General features: G+C 39.3%; 1 protein-coding gene across 1 annotated transcript in view; it reads left to right on the forward strand.

Annotated features, from left to right (window-relative positions):
- LOC138022170 (kinesin-like protein KIF28) overlaps positions 1–16,726 on the forward strand; it is a 22,430-nt gene extending 5,704 nt beyond the window's left edge. The window contains exons 8-20 of the mRNA XM_068869204.1: positions 358–421; positions 1,351–1,440; positions 3,135–3,231; positions 4,173–4,325; positions 6,354–6,618; positions 7,141–7,295; positions 7,968–8,065; positions 9,808–9,943; positions 10,710–10,773; positions 11,262–11,404; positions 12,789–12,935; positions 14,558–14,645; positions 16,660–16,726. Of these exons, the coding sequence (XP_068725305.1) occupies positions 358–421; positions 1,351–1,440; positions 3,135–3,231; positions 4,173–4,325; positions 6,354–6,618; positions 7,141–7,295; positions 7,968–8,065; positions 9,808–9,943; positions 10,710–10,773; positions 11,262–11,404; positions 12,789–12,935; positions 14,558–14,645; positions 16,660–16,726 (1,567 nt within the window). The remainder of the gene's footprint in view (positions 1–357; positions 422–1,350; positions 1,441–3,134; positions 3,232–4,172; positions 4,326–6,353; positions 6,619–7,140; positions 7,296–7,967; positions 8,066–9,807; positions 9,944–10,709; positions 10,774–11,261; positions 11,405–12,788; positions 12,936–14,557; positions 14,646–16,659) is intronic.
- The last annotated feature ends 3,366 nt before the right edge of the window (positions 16,727–20,092 follow it).

The raw sequence follows: 20,092 nt of genomic DNA on the forward strand, positions 1-20,092 counted from the left end.
ACTTTTTTCCTCAGGTGTTGTTTTCTCCAAAAACCTCTACCCCTCCCCTCACACTTTCATGATCCATACCAAGTGACCTCATTCCCCCCACTTTCAAATGTACTCCATGGCCCCTGACCACAGTCATGATGAAGTGGACTTTGTAAACAGTACTATTGGTAGCAAAGCAACTTCAATCTGGCTGGATGTTATGTCATTAACATCTCTGATAGAGAGAAAACAATGTCACTTGGTTCTGGGATGTACTTTCATGTAAATGTAAAAGTGGTATGTTTTTCCAGTAAAGTTACTCCTTTTTGTATAGATAATGGATATTGAGTAATACCTACATGTAGTTCTTCTTTAATTTTCAACTAGGGGCATTGTTCCAATTACTTGTGATGAATTGTTTAAGATAGTTGGGAATGCTGCTGCAGATGTAGTAAGTGCTTATATGTAATGAATGTAAAAATTTCATTATTAAATTTTATTGGTTGCTATTGTCATGAAGGAGATTGTCAAATCTTAACCCAATAAGTGAATGGAAGGGATTTCATTGACTCAGGGATACTTGAAATCAGAACTGGTAATCTAGTGATTGAACATCTGCAAGGGATCATTAGGGATTGGTTCTTAGTTATGCCCAAGTCACCAAGGAAAAAATAATTTCATAATCTGGCGTTACCGGGAAGTTATCTACCGTCTCCTTCATGATTACAATAGAGAACTTAAGCAATGAAGACAGCAACGGCATTGAGAACATCATCTCAAAAGTAAGATAAATTTGTGTTATTGTAATCACTTTGTGGCTATTCAACCTTTTTGATATGATAAGGGTGTGGTAGTTCCTCAAAAATGACATCGGTCGGAACAGCTTTAATTAAAGTAGGGGAGAAACGGCCTCAGGTGCTGACGTCCTTCATAAAACTTCAAATTTGGCTATTTCACATTGTTGTTTTGCAGATGTCGGCAAAGAAATGGACAAAAGTGTGCAGGGCGTGTAAAGTTATTGTTTTGCCCACTAAAATATAAAAATTTGCGATGTTCTTGTCACTGTCGCTGTGTTCATTGCTTAAGTTCCCCAATAGCATTCAGTTTTGACAATTTTATCTCAGTCCTTTCAGTTTAGTGGGACATAAATTGTCATGTAAACCTGGAAGTAGCCACCATGACTCTCCCTTAGCTCAATGGTAGAGCATGTGTACAAGAAATTAAAAAGTTGCAGGTTTTGACTCTTGGGAAGGAGTACTCAGAATTTTCCAAGTACCCCCAAGTGACTATTGAAAAACTATGTTTCTTTCTTTTAATTATGTAATGGAAGCATTTTTGCCTTGCTCATGTTTCCTAATTTCAGTCTTTCACTCTTTGCAGAAACACCAAGTTTCATTTAGTATGTTAGAGATATACAATGAACAAGTTCGGGATTTACTTGTAAAGAGCAATCCTAAAGGAGGGCTTCAGGTATGTACAGAATCCAAGTTGATGAGATAATATGTAGCAAGGCTGTGCTCTAACGGCGCCCGGTCGCCTGAGGCGACTAACATTTGGTTCCGGGCGAATGAAAAAAATTATGCGGTCGCCCGGCCGGGCACTCTGGCTTATTGTATTTCTTGCAGATAAGGCGGCTAAAAATTTTAATATGCCGGTGGTTACAGTTTACGAAACCTCTCAAAAAATGTTTCATCTTTGTACAAAACAATCGTTTCAAAGGCCGTTCCACATGATTTCACATGTAACATAACCCGTGACTGAATTTCGATTCCTCCTAAAAAAATAGCATTAATTAAATTTGGAACGTGGAGTTTGGAATTTCTTGGTTATAGTTTTAAAAAAAGAGTTGTTACTTCTGCTCTGACAGCGGTAAAGCGCGGCCGGCGAAGCGGTGCAATTTACTTCTGTACGAACCCGAGACTCGCAGTTTATGCAAATTTAATATTTTTACTTTATTTCGTGGCTGCGCCTGCTTGACTAAAATATATTTAGGTTATGGTTGTTTTTCCCCTGTATATGAAATAACGAAATAAAAGAAGGGAAAGATATCATATTATGTGTTATTGTTTTAGGAAAAGACCAATCCCGGCGTTGTCTTTGGTTCGTGACAAATCATTCCGTGCCCTAAACAAATAACGCTGTGACTGGCGCTTCGACCGAACAAAAAGCTCAGTCCAATAAACATTTCACTAGTAATGTAAGGAAAAAATACTTTAGTTCTGTCCTGTAGCGATGATTTTCGTCCAGATCAAGATGACTTGCTAAGAGAAAAAAATGATAGCTTTTGGGCCACGGTGGTTTCATTGTTTCACGGCAGTTTTCACGAAATCTCCACGGGAATCAAGTGGCATTGAATCACGTTTAGAAAATTTATTTTCAACCCAACTAACCAGTAAAAAGGTTTACCAATATTAGACCCAAACTTTTTTACATAAACCTGCGACAATCTTTACTTTTTCACTTTTAAACCTAAAAAAACATCGGTGGCATTGCCACTTTTCTCGTCTTTCTCAAGTATGGCGTGAAAAATTTGACGGGTTGCGGGTTTTTCTTGCACTAGCGAGTTCTACGATCATCAGAGCAGTAGCAGCAATGTTTTTTTGAGGGAGAGATGGACGAAGATCTTGCTGCGTTGTTGATCTCAGATAATTAATTAAATAAATAATTAATTAATTCGGGCGACCAACTTGGAGAGCGGGGCACCCCAGATGAAATGATTGGGAGCTCGAAGGGCTCCCCGAAATTTTCCTTAGAGCACAGCCTTGATGTAGACTGCTCACAGTCCCTTCTGAGTTAGTCAACCTGCCTGCTTTGGTCATGAATGCAATCGAGAGAGAGAGATAAAGGGACCGCACGATCTTCTGTTAGTAACTGACGTGTTCAGAACTTCAGAATCTCCTAATCTAATTAGTGAAAGTGATGACAGATGGATCTGCCTCTTTTATTGCTTATGTAAATAAACACTAAACCGCATAGGAACATTGATGTAAACTATGTGTATGTCGAATTCAATCAATTATTCGGAAAAGAAACCCCAGAAAAACTACTTAATTTAATTTAATTTAATTTCATGTTGGAGTGTTTTGGCAAGTTTCGCACCCTCTGGTATTGTAGGTGTGAGTGGCTTAATATTAAAATGCGTAGTGACTTTATTTACATTACAGGTTCGTCAGAACCCAAAAGAAGGCTCCTTCTTTGTCCAGAATCTGAAAAGGGTAGCTGTTGTTGATTATCCAGACATTGAAAGAAGAATTGAAGAGGGTAGGAGCTAGCTCATGACTTATTTTCAGGATCGAGAGTAATGAGATGAACATGGCTATCGGCAAAAGCCAGGGTGGACCAGATTGGACCGGACCTGATCAGATCGGACCGGATCAGATCAGGTTGATGAAAATCAGACGGGATCAATAACAAAATTCCCGTAAACATTGTGAAGAGAGGAAAAGTCAAATTCATGTCTTTCTCTCTTGTGTAGTCATCTCCTCATTTATTGAGACTCATCGAAATGTGTTTTTCTCGAGGTGATTACAAATTCTGAAGCGGAATTATGAAAGGTACAATGTGACGAATTGTCATCTAATTAAGCAATGAGGACTTTTTCCGTGTTTCCATAGCCTCATCTAAACACGAGGGAGAGTTGGGAGAATTCGAGACAGTTATGCAAACCTGAGACGCAGTCGAGGGTTTTCATAACTGTGACTGCATACCCAATGGTCTTCTTCTTCAAACATGAAAACTGACAACAATTCTTTACTTTACCCCAGTCCCTGACAATCGTAAAATATCCCGATTTAGAAGCAGAAGAGGAATATCAGTTGACGATGGTGCACGCAGCAAAAATATCCATATTAAGTCATATTAGAGTAGAATCCAAACTATTCTGGGAGCTCTCCCTTTGTCAACTTACTTTCCCTTTTTGTTGCTAAATCAGGCTATGGTACAATTGTCATGGACTAGGGTAAAGTAAAGAATTGTTGTCAGTTTTCATGTTTAAAGCAGAGGACCATTCATTGGGTATGCATTCAATTTGCATATTGACGACAATTCATCACATCATATCTTTTCTCTTCATAATTCCGCTTTGGAATCTGTAATCACCTCTGGAAAAAACAACATTTTGATGAAGCTCAGTAAATGAGGAGATGACTACTTGTACTTGTAGCTAATTGTACTTAGTCTCTTATTATGTTTATTTTATAAAGGAACAGCCAATCGTACAGTGGCTGCAACTCAAATGAATGCGACAAGCTCCAGGGCTCATACAGTGGTGACGATTGTGTTTGATCAGATCAGCAAAAACCAGACAGGGCAAGAAACTAAGAAGAGCAGTAATATAAACTTAGTTGATCTTGCAGGTTTGTATTTACTGTAGGCCCAATAAGAAGGCTTCTGTTTCTTTTCTTGCAGACTTCAGTGGTAATATTCCAATTGGCATTTTTTTTCACTGCCATTATTCACCATTGCGGATCAGGTTACCAGGTCACATCTGACATTGCAGTCATTGGCTGATCTCGATCCACTTCATCATCAGTTGATCATTTCTTTTATCCTTGGAACTCTTTACTTGCTTATTAATGTATAGATTAAGCCAAGCCTAAAAGCGGAGCTCCCGTGTTACAATAAGGGCCTGTTCACATGGATGTAGGGAACCCCGAGTAGGTGAGGTACATGTACTCTGCCTTCCTGCAGTAAAAAAAGGCAAGCCTTCACATGCAATATTAAAGCCCCGGGGCACTGGGGTGAGATTTTCAAATGTTCAAACCAAAGATGACTGCTGGAATGAACATCACCCCTGTCAGGTAGCGTACCAGTGGTTAGGGCACTTGCCTTGAGATCTGGAGATCCCGGGCTCAAGACTCGCTCTGACCACTCGTTGAATTTGTTCCAGGTAGTCCCTGGTTCAAATTCCCTGCTGCACTTGTAAATAGCCAACTGGTTTGCCTCCGGCTGGTTGGGATTCTTAACAGTTGTTGTTGTTACGTTCCGTTGTTTCGTTAATTGTGTTTCAATGGCCCTGGAAAGCCCTGTGGGGAGTGGTCATTAACCCTTTGATGCCCAAACCGGCCTAAACCGGCCAGACTTACTCTGTCTAACGCCAGACAATTTTACTCGTCAATGGGTTAAGTATGTATGTACCCCACCTTCAGCATTCACCCCACCTAAGCAGGTTACCCGGCCCAGCTGACCAGGCAACCTGCCTCAGTGAGGTACTCCACCTCTCATGTGAACACAATCAAGAAAAAAAGAGAAGTTATATAGACAGATTGGTTATCCCATAGATGCGGGGTACCTCACCTACCTGGGGTCTCCCACCTCCATGTGAACAGGCCCTAAGTTAGCCTGGCTTGAGCCTGTGATCCAAATCAAAAGCCAGTACCTGGTCAGGGGGCAACTTAACAAAAAAAAAGGGGGACCTCGATGAGCTTTAAACTTGAGCCTGTGATATATATGGTCATGTGATAATGATCAGCAGATACCTTACTTTGCAAGGTGTCAATATCAAAGATATTCCCACGGCAGTCCCTCTTAGCAACATACCTAACTAGAAAAAAGAATGAAGACAATTTGCGAGCCATGCAAGCCAATATGGCAAGCCATGCAAGTCAACATGCGAGCCATGCAAGTCAACATGCAAGTCACACAGTTATTGAAAGCTAACCATTTTAAAATGGGTGTTAAGACTTAGATACTGTTTATCAGTGCTATTTGAAATGGGTGCTTAGACTTAAATTCAAGACTTGCATGGCTCGCATGACTCACTTGCTCGCAGATTGTCCAGCCCCTAGAAAAAGTATATACCTCTTACTAACCGAGTTCGAGGTCCGTACTGTAAGTTACGGACCGATTTATGGCCTAAGCGCGAAGCGCGCGGGCCATAAATCAACAGGAAAAAATGAGGATCAGTAAGTTACAGTACGGACCGAGAAAACGAGGTTAGTAAGATATTTATTATATCTCTAAGGTTAACCGGCACGCGGGCAAGGAAACTAGTGAAAGTGAAGCAGAAGGTTCAACTGCCACAAAGAATGCCGTGCCAAAATCCCAAAAACTAAATCTTGGCTGTTAAGTTTGAAATAGTTGCTTGCAAGATTCAAACAGTTTTCAGTACAAGTTTATGCAACAGAAATGACATGAAAAACTCGCTAGATGATGTTTTGTCGAAATTTTAAATTTAGCGGGCTGTACAGCGGGCCGTACTGTAGAATACGGCCTGCTAATTTAGCCAATTACAGCACACGTACTATCTGAGAGATACAATAATAACAACTTATACCATCTTCATATTACTTCATTATATTTGGCACAGAGCTAAATTATACATTCCAACATTTTTTATGACAATGTGAATTCTCTTAAATCAAATGAATAAATTTGTTTACCAGGAAGTGAAAGAGCGGACAGTACAGGAGCAACAGGAGACAGGCTCAAGGAAGGAGCAAACATCAACAAGTCACTGTCAGCGTTGGGTAACGTCATCTCAGCTTTAGCTGATCTCTCCATGGGCAAGAAAAAAGTGTTGGTGCCCTATCGTGACTCTGTCCTCACCAAGCTGCTACAGAATGCTCTGGGTGGAAACAGCAAGACTATTATGATAGCAGCTTTGTCGCCTGCTGATATCAACTATGATGAAACTCTTAGTACTTTAAGGTAGGCCAGTGCTAATGTGTCAGGGAGCATTTGTTACCACAGCATGTGATTCTACAGTATGACAGTAATTAGATCTTGGCTTTTTGAATGCACATTGTTTGAAGCAAAGATGCATTTTGAAAGTAGCTACTTCCTCGTCTGCAATTCATGCAAACATGACTGATAATGGAGTTGCATGTGATCCACTGTCGTCCATGTAGCAAAACAGAGATGAACCTATTCAAAAACATTTCCATGGCAATAAAAGTGGATGGGGATAATAAGACTAGGGTGGCAAACAAAATCTTTAAGACTGGTTGCGCAAATTATGCTGTATCACAGAACTTTGCCTGACTTTATGGTCTATGGACAAATTAATTTACTTTGTCTTGCTGTTTACAAAGTACAAAAATGGCTCACTTTTGCTTGGCATTTAATGATTCAAATGCCTGTTTTGAAAAGTATTTACAATTAATTTTTGCATGCTTCATATGAAAAATTCAAGTTTTCCAGACTCTAAAGTCAAGTTTGTGTTGTCAACAGATATGCTGATCGTGCGAAGAAAATCAAGAACAAAGCTGTGGTTAATGAAAATCCAATGGACAAACTAGTCAGAGAGTTGAGAGAAGAAAATGAACGGCTGAAAAAGATGTTTGAAAGTGGAGGGATGCCCACTGATGTGGGCGGCGCAGGAATGAGTATGTCATTTTATTTAAGATTATTATTTTATTTTTCAGGTACATACATTGGCTTATGTCTACGTAACGATGTGTGGATATTCAAAAAATTGTCATTTTAATTAATTGATTTAATAAAAAAATTTTGAAGAAGAGCTTCCCTAACAGATAATAGAACTAATTTACTTTTTTTTGTTTAAAAGAACAAAATATTATTTTGTCAAGAAATGACAAAAATTTATTATATTGATTTATGGTAATGCCCTCCTCAATAGACAGACAGCAACTTATTGTATAATTATCCCTCTCGAGATGCGGTGGCCTCATGGTTAGTGCGCTCAACTCCGGATCAAGTGGTCCTGGTTCAGGACCTGGTCGGGGACATTGTGCTGTGTTCTTGGGCAAGACATTTTACTCTCACAGTGTCTCTCTCCACCCAGGTGTATAAATGGGTAATGCTGGGGGTAACCCTGTGATGGACTAGCATCCCATCCAGGGGAGAGTGTAAATACTCCTAGTCGCTTCATGCTACGGAAACGGGAGATAAACGCCGACCTGATGGGCCTTCTGGCTCGTAAGCAGTGACTTTAGAAAAAAAAAAAAATTACCCTAACCTTTTGATTTTGAGGCCTTGGAACTGACATATTGACAGTTCAAATCACCTGGAATTAATTAAAACTGTCTTCTGTCTAGGTGATGAAGAGAAGGAAGAAATGCGCAAAAAAATGAGAGAAGAGCTCCTTGCACAAATGGAGTTTAATAATCAGAATATGATGAGCTGGGATGAAAAGGTATTATAATCCTTTTGGAAACACTTGTGTGTTAGTTCATTTTTTTCAGAGGCAAGTACAAAAGTCAGACTGGATCAACTTGGATTGCTCTCCTCGGATTGACTGAAATAAAATAAAGATAAGGCCTCAAGAAATCGCCCTAGCCCTAATTTTTAAGCTAATATTGTTGAAATCAGGGCAAACGACAAATAGGTTTGGTTTACCAAACCATTTTTCACTCGACCCAAGGTGAGAAATCCGAGTTGATTTGGCCCTACTTTTGTACCTGCCTATTTTTACTGCATCTTTGAATTTAAGGACGTTCGCGCCCATTGCTACTGCGCATCCTTACAGCGCACGCAAATTCACATGCCATGTCATGCATCGAGTATGCACGCTAAGTACTAAAATGAACAATCATAGGGCAGATGGCCATTGCTATTAGCTTTGCTTGGATTTAACGATCTTGGATGTTCGGCGACCCCTACTTTTCTTTTCAGAAACAGATTTTATTATATTTTACAATTATCTCCACATTGTCCAAAAATGAACAGGACATGGAATCCTGCCATCTTTGCGGCTGCAAGGTGCATGAAACTATGGTCGCTAAATGCGAACTTGTTCTTTGAGGAACCTTAACAGTTAACTAAATTCACTTGATGAGCCAACTTAAACAAAGTTTTGTAGAGAACATTTCACTTGAAAGATGTAATTGCAATATTTTTAGGCTTACAGACACGGGCAAGTTCTCTCCAAAACGAAGTTGGTGACCCTCCATTTTTTTTATATTTCTGACATCACTAACTCATCATCTTTCAATGGTAAAATTTGCAGAAAAAAATCAATGTTAGAAATTTTTCGCACGAACGTCCTTAATGTGGAAAGAACAAAAAAGAGGAAAGAAAAGGAAGAGAAGGGAACACCCAGAGAATATTTCATTTTATTACACTCAAAGTATAAGGGTACTTGAAGTACCTTTGAGATGATAATGTAATAATATTAATTGACAACTGCATTGCTAAGTGGAGGCTGGTTGCCTGAGATATCCTGGAGCTTCCACTATTGGCAGCCAGCTCCAAGATGGGAGACTGTACCCATGGCTGGCCAAACCTGACAATCCATGGGTAAATAAATTCTACAATCCAAAGCACGAGAAATCCAAAGCATGCGCAAACATAATAAAACCACTGACAATAATTGACCGCAGCCGCTCCTAATGGTTAACTCTGTTAAATCTGTTAAATTGAATTCAACCTCATTAAACTAGTTGGTTGGCAACTGGCAAGAGGACAACTGAAAAATCGTAGTCCTGCCTAGGACTCTAGATTTTTCTCTAAGTTTTGCTCTAATGCCCTTTTCCAAGCAACTAGTTCAATATCCTTCCCACAGCCGCCTCACCTTCTTAACGTCAATAGTTGCAAAAGGGGAAATGTGTTTTGATTTGGTGGACTTGAACTTGGGACCTCCAGGTCTCTATTGTGACACCTCAACCACTTTTCTGGACTGTCCTTGTGAAAATAATGCATTTTTTAGTCATGTAGCAACTCTCATAATGCACATGTATAATGGATTGGAATTCATGATGACTTAGACTTAAAAGAACAACATGTACGAAAGCTGCTTACAATAACAAACAATAGCAGGTTACGAGATCTGCTACATTACTGCCTTTTTGGCACAAAGATGAAAAACAGAGGCTATGGATTTCTTCAGTCCAAGCAAAATGCAATGCTAAGTATTCTTGGCGTATTGTTTGTTTGCAGGTTGAGATGTCTCGCAGTGAGGCGGTAGACAGTGGCCAGAATGAAAGGCAGAAAAAGAAACAAACAATTCCTCACTTGATCAACTTGAATGAAGATCCTCAGTTATCCAGAGTGATTGTTCATTTTCTTGAACAAGGTAAACTATCTATAGTACATGTATTATTTCTTTGTTTTTGACGTTCTACCGTAAAATAATCTTGGTTAAATAATCTGAATTTTTTTGGTTGCAACTGCAGTCTTCTTTACGGTAAAATATGCATATTTTACTCTGAAGGAGGCCGCTGGTTGCAACCAAAAATTGACTTTAAGGCTAATTTTTTTATTTATATGTAACCAAATTTTTAAAATCAGATCAGATACAATGTTTTTTAACACTTTATATTATTATGATTACTGTTTTGCCTTTCAAACATTTATGGTATATTGTTTTATGGAGAAATGAAATGGTATACTTCTGTTTGTTTTTTGTATGACTGAACCGCCTCCCATTGAAGAGTAGAATATTTTCTTTGGTGTTACACGCTGAGTGAAATATAAAATAAGTTTCAGTCCCAGGGGTGGGTTAACTTGAAGGGACAATTTCAATTATATTGTGCGGCCAAAGTAATTTTGATTTTGTAGGTCTTGAAATAATTGAGTTGTGTGATTGGTCATATTTATTTCATCTTTTGTACAGTTCAGACACTTGTTAGTCAATTTTTACAATAAAAAGAAGTGACTTGAAGATAAATTAGTTAAGAGTTAAATATAATAATATCTACAGTCATGGTTTTGTCCACAATAACTTATTTTTCTCTTCATCTCATCTCGCACTCAGTGCTTGGGTCTGGGCTCTCGCACTCGGGTAAATCAGCTTCTGTTATGTTTATTGCTAATCTGCTTTTATCAATGATTTGTCTCAGCAAACACAAAGATAGGGAGAAAAGATGCTGATCCAGTTCCAGACATTCCCTTTAGTGGTCTGAGGTGAGTTTTTGATGAGGACAAAACAATGAATGAGCATCATTAGCAGGTTGATCTAAAATCCTATTTGGGATAGATACTGAAAGTCATTAATTTAATTAATATCTGGTATTAATTTTTGTGTGCCTTGAATCACTCAACCAAGAGATTCTTCAAAAGAGTATTTACTTGTAGGTTATGCATGTTATGCACGAAACTTGATTATTACTTTGTATATTAAATTTTTTTCCTTTCTTGAAAATAAATAAATAAATAACTTACAGTATGGTATGGGTTCCATGTTAGTGTTGCCTCTTTCTCAATAAGAATAACAATTAGTATTTTTTACACTTGTAATTCCTTTTTTTTCTGAATATTCAAGGTCCTGGGAAAGTGGAAGCAATTAAGGCCCACTGACTGCAAATCTCCCTTCCTCCAAATAAGAAAAACTGAAACCTGATTTGATAATAATATGGGTATCATACACTATCTTGTGTGTCTTATTTTCAAAGCATTCTCAAGCAGCATGCCCTGATTAAGTCAAGCAATGGTGAAATAAGCATTGAACCTGCATCACCAGGTGCCAAGACCAAGGTTAATGGCATTCCGCTGACAGGGGAACGGGTGTTAAAACATTTTGACAGGATCCTGTTTGGTAAGACATAAGTTATGCCAGTTGAGCCGATCTAAGCTTTGATGATGACTGTATAATAATAAGCATCTGAAACTATTTACTGTTACATCATAGAAGATAGTTATGGTTCATCTTACAAAAGTTGTACAAACCTGTTGATGCTAATGAGCATGCAACTTAAGCAACTGTGAGATAGATCAGCATCCTAAAAGAAAGCACTAATATTGTACTTGTTTAGGTGTAACAAACTGGGTCTTGTGAGTTGTTAGGTAATAATGGCATTGACTAGATAGATAGATAGATAGATAGATAGATAGATAGATAGATAGATAGATAGATAGATAGATAGATAGATAGATAGATAGATAGATAGATACATGTGATTCAATGTTATTGATGTAAGAACAATAATATTAATTGTTATAATGTATACTCAACAAATAAAAATACTGGGTTTTTGATTGGTCAATGACCAATGTACAAATAGGTTATTGAGTGCAATATGGAAGTTACTATGGAAACAAATCGTATGAACTTGCTTGTGCATTTCGGGATTTATGATTTATGGTCACTTGTGATGTTTTGAAACACTCTTGCCCATAAATCATGAAATGCACAAGTAAGTTCATACGATTTCCTATAGTTATTATAGCCGGAAAGAATGTAAATTGTTTCAAAGAATTATATAGAATCTGATCTCAGTTTTATTAGAAAGTGGCACCCTGGGTAGCATTGAGAGTCAATGAAACTGTTCCTTTCTTATGATAATTTTTTTAACCCAAGACCCTTTAAAAAAAAAAAAAAGAAAACAACTGCAAACTATCCCTCTCTGGCACTGCTGGTTTTAAAATGTGACATCAAACGTCCTGGCATGAATGCCTGAGTGCATTGTGAACTATTCTGTTCTGAGGATACACATTGGGTTTGGAGGTCAAATTTACTTCAAGAACACGTGCTTAGACCAGAAGGCTCCTGCTAAGAAAATTTATGATTCAATGCATAGTTAATAGAGGGGACTGGTTTTGAAGCTCGGCAAACATCAAAGGAGCAAAGAAAGATGCCAAGATTCAGGTTGGAAAGTCCATGACGGTGCACAATCTTTTGTTTTGGGCTCATACAGTATGCATGAATTATGTAACCAACACGTTTCTATTGGTTAGTTCCTCAGTACGGAATAAACAACTATTGTGTTTTGTGCACTATCAAGGCCAATAAAGAGAACAAAAACCTACAACAAAGAGATAATAATTTGTCTGGTTTTCATAACCATTCCCATCTATTAACTATGTTCAATGGTTGTGATTTAGATTAAATGAATCACCATATAAATCTCGCTGCTGACCTGCATGGCTGCTTCCATCTTGTGATGGCTCTCCATGGATTAACTGAATGTTTTGTGTTGTAGGTTCCAACCACATGTATATTCTGATAAATCCAGCCAACACTGAGAAAACTGAAGGGACTCCAGATGATGTGGATTGGGAATTTGCCCAGAAGGAGATTGCTCAAGCTAAGGGTTTTGCCACAGGATTTGGCTCTGGACTCTCAAAAGGTACAACTTTAACTTGCAATATCTGGTTTCCCTCTCATGTGTTCACTAAAGTCTTGTTGGGTGATGTCAATACCTGGACAGATGACCACTGGGAAATACTCCTTCTTGTAGGCTTGGGAGAGCAACGATAGCGTACTGGTGAGAGTACTTGTCTCCTACTTGAAAATGTGTGCAGGATTTCTATCCTCTACACATTTGGACACCAATCACAAGTGGGCCACGTTTGAGCTGCAATCTTGGACAAATTAAATAATGGAAAAGAAATGCCCCCTTCCTCCTAAGTCAAGGATGAAGCCCCATGTAGGCCAAACGTGCCATTTTCCCATCAATGATTTTGGGGGGATGGGTGGTGTCAATTTTCCATTCAATCTGTCCAAGATTGTGACTCTCCACCGGGCTCCAAGGACTTTTTCACCAGGTTCTTGTGTAACTTACGGTAGTATATGCTCAGATATTTAATAGTAATTCTACGAGGACCCGCTGGATATGAAGTGATAGATAACACCCGAGCCGAGTTGGTTATAATCATTTTACTAGGAGCACCCAACGATAATCGTCGGTGAAATATGTGTTCGGGAGGGTCAAACTGACTTAAGAATTTCGGTATTACGTTGCCAAACAGCTATAGATTTCTTCATTAAAACATCACGTAAAAGATTCGCAACCAGGTAAAAGTAGTCCCTTACGTTTTGGTACTTGAAAAGGTCATCTAGCAGTTTCGGATGAGTAAATGGCTCGCTGGGAGGTTCTTAGAAAATTTCATTCCCTAATATTTTCGGGCACTTTAATTTTATCTAACATATCCGAACAGATCAAATTCTTGTAGGTGATAGAAATATCTGTTTAGACAGTCTTTATGCTTTAAAAGGAGCCGACAAATGTCTCTCAAAGGGCTTTTGGCCTAATTTTCACGTTGGGTGCCCTTGATTTTATATCCAGCAAGCCCGAGTGGGATAATTGTTTTACTAAAAGTTCCAGGATCAACAAGTGTTCTTTGGTGTCCCCGGGGGTAGTATTGTCGACTAAAGCATCAATGTCAGTATTCAGTCAATTCCGGTCCAAAACGGCTTTTGTCGGCCATTTTTTGTCAGAGCTGCAAAAATGTTTTCAGCTTGCTTTATTGCTGACGCGTTCCTTGACCATATTTGGTACAGCAGGTATATATAAACTGATACAAGGAAAGGTTACGTTTGTACAAACGTTGGCCGTGTAGCACTTATATTTTAAACAGAGTGAACTGAATAGAGTGTATGTGAGTCTATGTGTTCCCACCCTGGTCAGAAATTTTCTCTGTCCTTGTGTGGGCCCATTTCCATCTGTAGGGCTAACGCTCACATGGTTCATATGGGATTGAAATCTAGCACTTCACATTACACTCTATTCAGTTAACTCTATATAAACTGATAGCCTGTGTCCGGCGAGCTAATTAAAATGCTGGAAATCTGATATCTGTAGTTCAGTTTTTAATAAATAAATATATTTATCTCTATGTTTTTCGTATTCATTACTTAGAGCAATAAGTACTCCTTCTTTTTGCCTTACTACCTTGACTATTTTGACAACTCTTAGCTGTTCAGACAACATGTCAACTGGCATGCCACGTTTTAAATCCTTTTTAATAGATCAGCAAAGAGCTCAGGAACAAGTGTTAGAAGTACTTCCTCTGGTCAGTGAGGTTAATGCAATGAGTGAAGAACTCAACAAACACAAGTATGTAATTATATGGCCGTTTATACGAGAGAAAATAAGCCGCAGCTTACTCTGGCCGCGGCTTACATAAGACGTGAACACACCGTATAAATGGTACAAAATCTACGTTCACGGCTTTCTCAAGCCGCGGCTTATCCTGGCCTTGGATTTTATACTCGTATAAACAGTTCCTTTCTCGTATTATGTACGCCGCGGCCAGAGTAAGCCGCGGCTTATTTTCTCTCGTATAAACGGCCCTAATGATTATTTAGGTATGTGTACTCTATGATGTACTGATCTTAAAGGGTTTTTTTTTCGCTGAAAAACCAGACAAAATGAAGCAAGCGTTTTGTAGAAGGAGAAGATGTCATCTCGTTTTCATTCTGTACAAAAAGATAATTTTTTGTCCTAGTTTGTTCAGTGATGTCATTTTGTATGCCCCAGTCCGGCAGGTACAAAACACATGTCTCAGGTCATTGTTCTACCAATTGCCGTTTTTCACTGTCACACCATCATCAAAACCATTCAACAAATAAAGTCAAGAATCAAAGAGACAAAAAATGATGAATATTCAAACAGTCTCGCAAAGGTTCAGGTTTGTGCGATGTTTCGTGCGGGAGATATTCGAAGAAATGATTTACTCAAATTTATAGGGCTTTGTACGGAGACGCCACGTTTGTGTCCCTTTGAGGAGCACAAATATGGCGACCGGAAGTTAACAAAAACATATGTCACCAAGTTTTGCTATACAAAGCCTGTAGTCGTCTTCTGAGGGCTCATAAACATCTATACGAGTATTTATTGTACACAAGGACTGTTCAGATTGCACAATCTCAACAGATAAGTCACTTTTTTCACCTACGTGACAGCATTCTCGGCCGCCATTTTAACATCGTGTCACGCGAAAGCTTAGAAATTCAACCTTGCTTTATCACAAGACGAAAAACCCTATCAAACTGAAAATTTGTGAAACGATAACTCTTCAGCTGTTCTGATAACTAACTAAACTAAAATCTTAAAAGGATTAATAATTCCTTACTTTTTAATTTTGATGATGTCACGTGAAAACCAAGAATGCAGAAAGAATCCTAAACATTCATTAAAGCTAACCTTTGGGTGCGTTTTTTTGGGAAAATCCAAAAACGGATTTTTCAACGTACAAAAAACGCAAAATCCGGAAAAACGTTATTTTCCATGACAACGCAAACAAACAAACCCAGAGTTGCGTGCAACTTTCAAAAAAACAAAAAAATTAGCTGTTAAGTTCGTTTTAGAGAAATTCTTAAATGAAAATGCCACAAGCAAAAAAAATACCTTAACTATCGATAAAAAGAAATGACGAAAAACATGCTTTTTTAGCTGAAGGAAAGGTGCTAACAATATTGTTGCTGTCAAGAAACTTTTAGTGTAATTTCTGGTGTGAAATTTGCAGGAAACCCGCCTAACTATTTTCGACCTATTCATGTCTTCGATCGTACGGCAAAAATGGCGCGAGAAAAACGTTTGGGCTAAACTGTCACGTACGGTAGCTTTTTTTCAAATCCTTTCCCAAAAAAACGCTGAAATGGTGAATCTCAAAAATCCGGATTTAGATTTAATCCGAAGTTTCCTCCTCGAGTGTGGGTACTTTGGATTCATAATCCGTTTTTGGATTTCGTTAAAAAAACGCAAAATCCGTTTTTGAACTCAAGAATCCGTTTTCGGATTTTCCCAAAAAAACGCACCCTTAGGCCTAATTAAACCTAAACAAACGTTTTAGGCCTAATGTTAGCATTGGTAAACTGTTAGGATTGTTTCTGTATTGGTAAAACAATGACTTGTGACCTGTGTTTTGTACCTGCCCACCCCTGTCTGACTTGTCTGCATAGCTCGAAGGGTCCTCGAAGTTTTGGGGATCAGCCCCCTTTAATAAATATCTAGAAAAAGAATAAATGAAAGTGTCGGGTCAAACATTCATTATCAAAGATGATATTGTTGGGGTTTTCCTTTTTTTGTTTCACGTGTAGTTTTAATTTTGTTGTTTTTGCTTCTTTAGGAATTTTGAGGTTATTCTAATTTCTGGGGTGGCCCAGGGAGAAGGCGGTAGTGCAGAAACAAAGTAGGTGAAACGGTGCACGAATTGAGCTGCACAAAAAGTTATTTCAATCAGAAAAATGAAAGTTTGCAAAAGCAAGCGAATAACTTTAGGAAACTCAAGGTAGAAAGTAAAGAGAACATAGTGTAAGGTAGCTAGGGACAGCAAGTGAGACATTAGATCAGTATACTCGAACCCTTGTCATTTTAATTTCTTAGTCTAGTGAATAAAATGATGAAGTGCAAAAGAAAGGACTGTGCATTAGCCGGACATTTTGAAACACGAATATAATAGAGTGGTAACAAGCCAATCATAGAGCAAAGCCGATCGATTCAGCCGGCCCAAAAGGCGTGAAAACACGACTTAGCGAGTAGCATGTGCGCGCGTCCGATTCGTTGAGAATGTTGACATTAGTTTGTATATACATTCTAAACACATTACAGCATGGAAAATGCTTTGTACGATTTTTATTCACTCGTTGTTTCGTATCCGAAAACTCACTCGTTCGTTTTCTGATACGAAACAACGAGTGAATAAAAATCGTACAAAGCATTTTCCATGAAGTAACCTTTATATATCACACATTTGTTTGAACTGGGGTCTTAAGGTCGTAGTGTGTGTATAGTTCTCTAGGCAGAAAAGCGGATACGTTTTGATTTCTTTGATTTTTTATAGTGACATGCATCATCATCATCATCATCATCACGACAGGGAGTTAGCATACTTCAGTCACATAGAGTAGGTCACAGTGGTAATTAGCTTTATTTCGGCAGGCATTTCACGAAATTCAGTTAGTACAAGAAGTTAGTGACAAAAGCACGATGGTATTCTTTTCATACGGGAGTTTAATCAACGACGACGCTAGGTTAACGGCAATGCTAAAAGGCTTGAATTGAAAGGAAAAATAGGAAGTTTAAAGGCGCTGTTACACTGTGAAATGTTTCGTGCAACTTGTCTCGCAATTTTTTGGCGACATTGTGGAGGGGCAAGTTGCACAAAACATTTCACAGTGTAACATACCCTGCAACGTTCAAAATCGTTGCGAGACAAGTTGCACGAAAAGTAGAACTTTATTCTACTTTCGGCAACGGCTCTTGCGCTTGCGTGTGTTCCTTGTGCTTATGCTTGCGTCCGTAGTGAAAACCAGGCCTTACTGTTTTTTCCCTGCGGCCTCGGATAAAAAGGGAAAAACATAGTATGGCGTCAGATTCGGGAGACCAAGGACAACTTCGTCCTTATTAGACATACTCATTAGAAATAAACAGGCAGAAGCTTTTCGGTTGCGCACAAAATTCATTTTACCGGCTGGCCAGTCGCCGTATTTACGTCAGAACGGGTTTTCCCAGGGTGTTTCCCATGGTCTCTCTTTTGTTTGCACGTGAATTTCTCGACGAACTGTCGTCAAGTCTCGCTCTCGTTTAGCCAACTCTCGATCACTGTCATCGACTTTCATGAGCTGTCAAGAGTTTCAACTCTCGCTCTCGTTTGGCCAGGGCTTAACGATGTGAAATCATCGAATTTGAGGACAACAGGAGCATACAAACCCTAACATATATGTCGTTAGTATCACCCAACTAGTGGACTAATGCAAATCCTGCATTTTGATTGGCTACGCTACTAGAGGACTATTAGTAATAGTCCTCGAGTAGCGAAAAGCGTGGCGCTTTCTTTCGTTTTATTCCCAAATAAATATTTCTTCAACTTGCATTTGCTGACTTTCTTATTGCCTTTTCTGTCCGACTAGTTGGGTGATACTAAAACAATTAGACCCTTCGCCCTCAAGGGCCATGGGTCAATAGCCCATTCGGCTACCGAATTCGCCGGATACGTGTGGACGCAATAGCCCATTCGGCTACGAATTCGCGGATACGTGTGGACACAAGCCGTATTCGAAAAAAAAGTTGCGAATACAAAACTTTCCGGATACGTGTGGACTGGGCCAAAGGTTTTGAGGGAAGGCGTGCCGATAGCAGTAATCTTTCTTTGTCTATTTTTACTTGAAAATCACTCGTTCATATTCAATTACGGACTAGATCGCTTATAGCGTGAACGAGATGGATAAATCACGAAATTCTTGTGATAACGCAGGGGTGTATTTTGAAGTTACTTTTTTCGTTGACCATACATGTTTTCCCACCCTGCTTGCAGAGCGTTTCTTCACTCGACGAGAGGAAAGGACTTTGCAGAAATTGTGTTAAGTCTGTATTGAGTATGCGCAAGCCGTTGCTTGGAGACAATTTCAAACCCAGGCCAAGTTTCGATCGCACTCCCATAAACTAGCTCCCTGGAATAAGGAACTTTGTTCGCTTTTTATTTCTCCTTCCGAAACTGTTCAAAAGCCTTTCCCTGGCCTAGCGCAGCAACGTAACAGATCCTGGTGAACACGTCTTATTTTGAAAAGACTCATTCTGTGAGTATGTATCAGATGGTTCCGAAAATCACCGTGGTCAGTTATATTTAATGAGTAAGTGAATCATGTTTTTGTTTTTGTTTACAGAGTAATGGTTAGGATGAAAAACTTACTGAACAACAACGTATGGCGTTGGGACCGCGGCAAATTCTTGAACAGACGTTTTCTTATGCAGGTAGTGAACAAGTTACAATCGTTGACAAAATTCCTTGGAACAATCATACAAAACTCCGTAATTATCGATGATTTCAGAATACTTCCAAACGCAGTGCCATATTAATTTTGGAAAACTCCATTTGCAGCTCCTCCCGCTCAAATAGAACAGGGAGCGGAGTTAACAAACGACGACGGGTACGGCTACGACAACGGCACAAAACAAGAATATCATTAGTTAAAAAGAGGGAAATAGCGTGCGTCAACAACATTTAGCGGTATTCTGCGTAACAACGTGGAGGCGCGGTGGCCTCCATGGTTTAGTGTGCTCGGCTCCGGATCAAGTTGGTCCAGGTTCGGGTCCTGGCCGGGACGTTGTGTTGTGTTCTTGGGCAAGACACTTAACTATCAGCGTGCCTCTCTCCACCCAGGGTATCCAATGGGTACCGGCGAAATGCTGGGGGTAACCCTGCGATGGACTGCTGGCATCCCCTCCAGGGGGGAGTAAAAAAATACTCCTAGTCGCTTCACTGCCACAGAAACCGGGATAAGCTCCGGCGCTGAGGGCCACTGGCTCGGAACGACATGGTTTGCTACGTGAAAGCACCAAATGTTCAGGTTTCAACGATAACGTGAACAAACAAACGTAAACCTTTTACCCTAGATTTGTACGCTGAAACCGCTCATTCCAATGTATTTTTGGATAACTCGCCCACATTGTGCCCAAGAACGAGATGGCTTAATCGGGAAAGAGTTTCCGATTTGTTCAACTGTCTGTTGTAAGGTGACATTTTTCGTCGACTCCCCATCGTAGATCTTAAAGTCGGAATA

This window comes from Montipora capricornis, chromosome 10 (assembly GCF_036669925.1).
Source record: "Montipora capricornis isolate CH-2021 chromosome 10, ASM3666992v2, whole genome shotgun sequence".
Lineage (NCBI taxonomy): Eukaryota > Metazoa > Cnidaria > Anthozoa > Scleractinia > Acroporidae > Montipora > Montipora capricornis.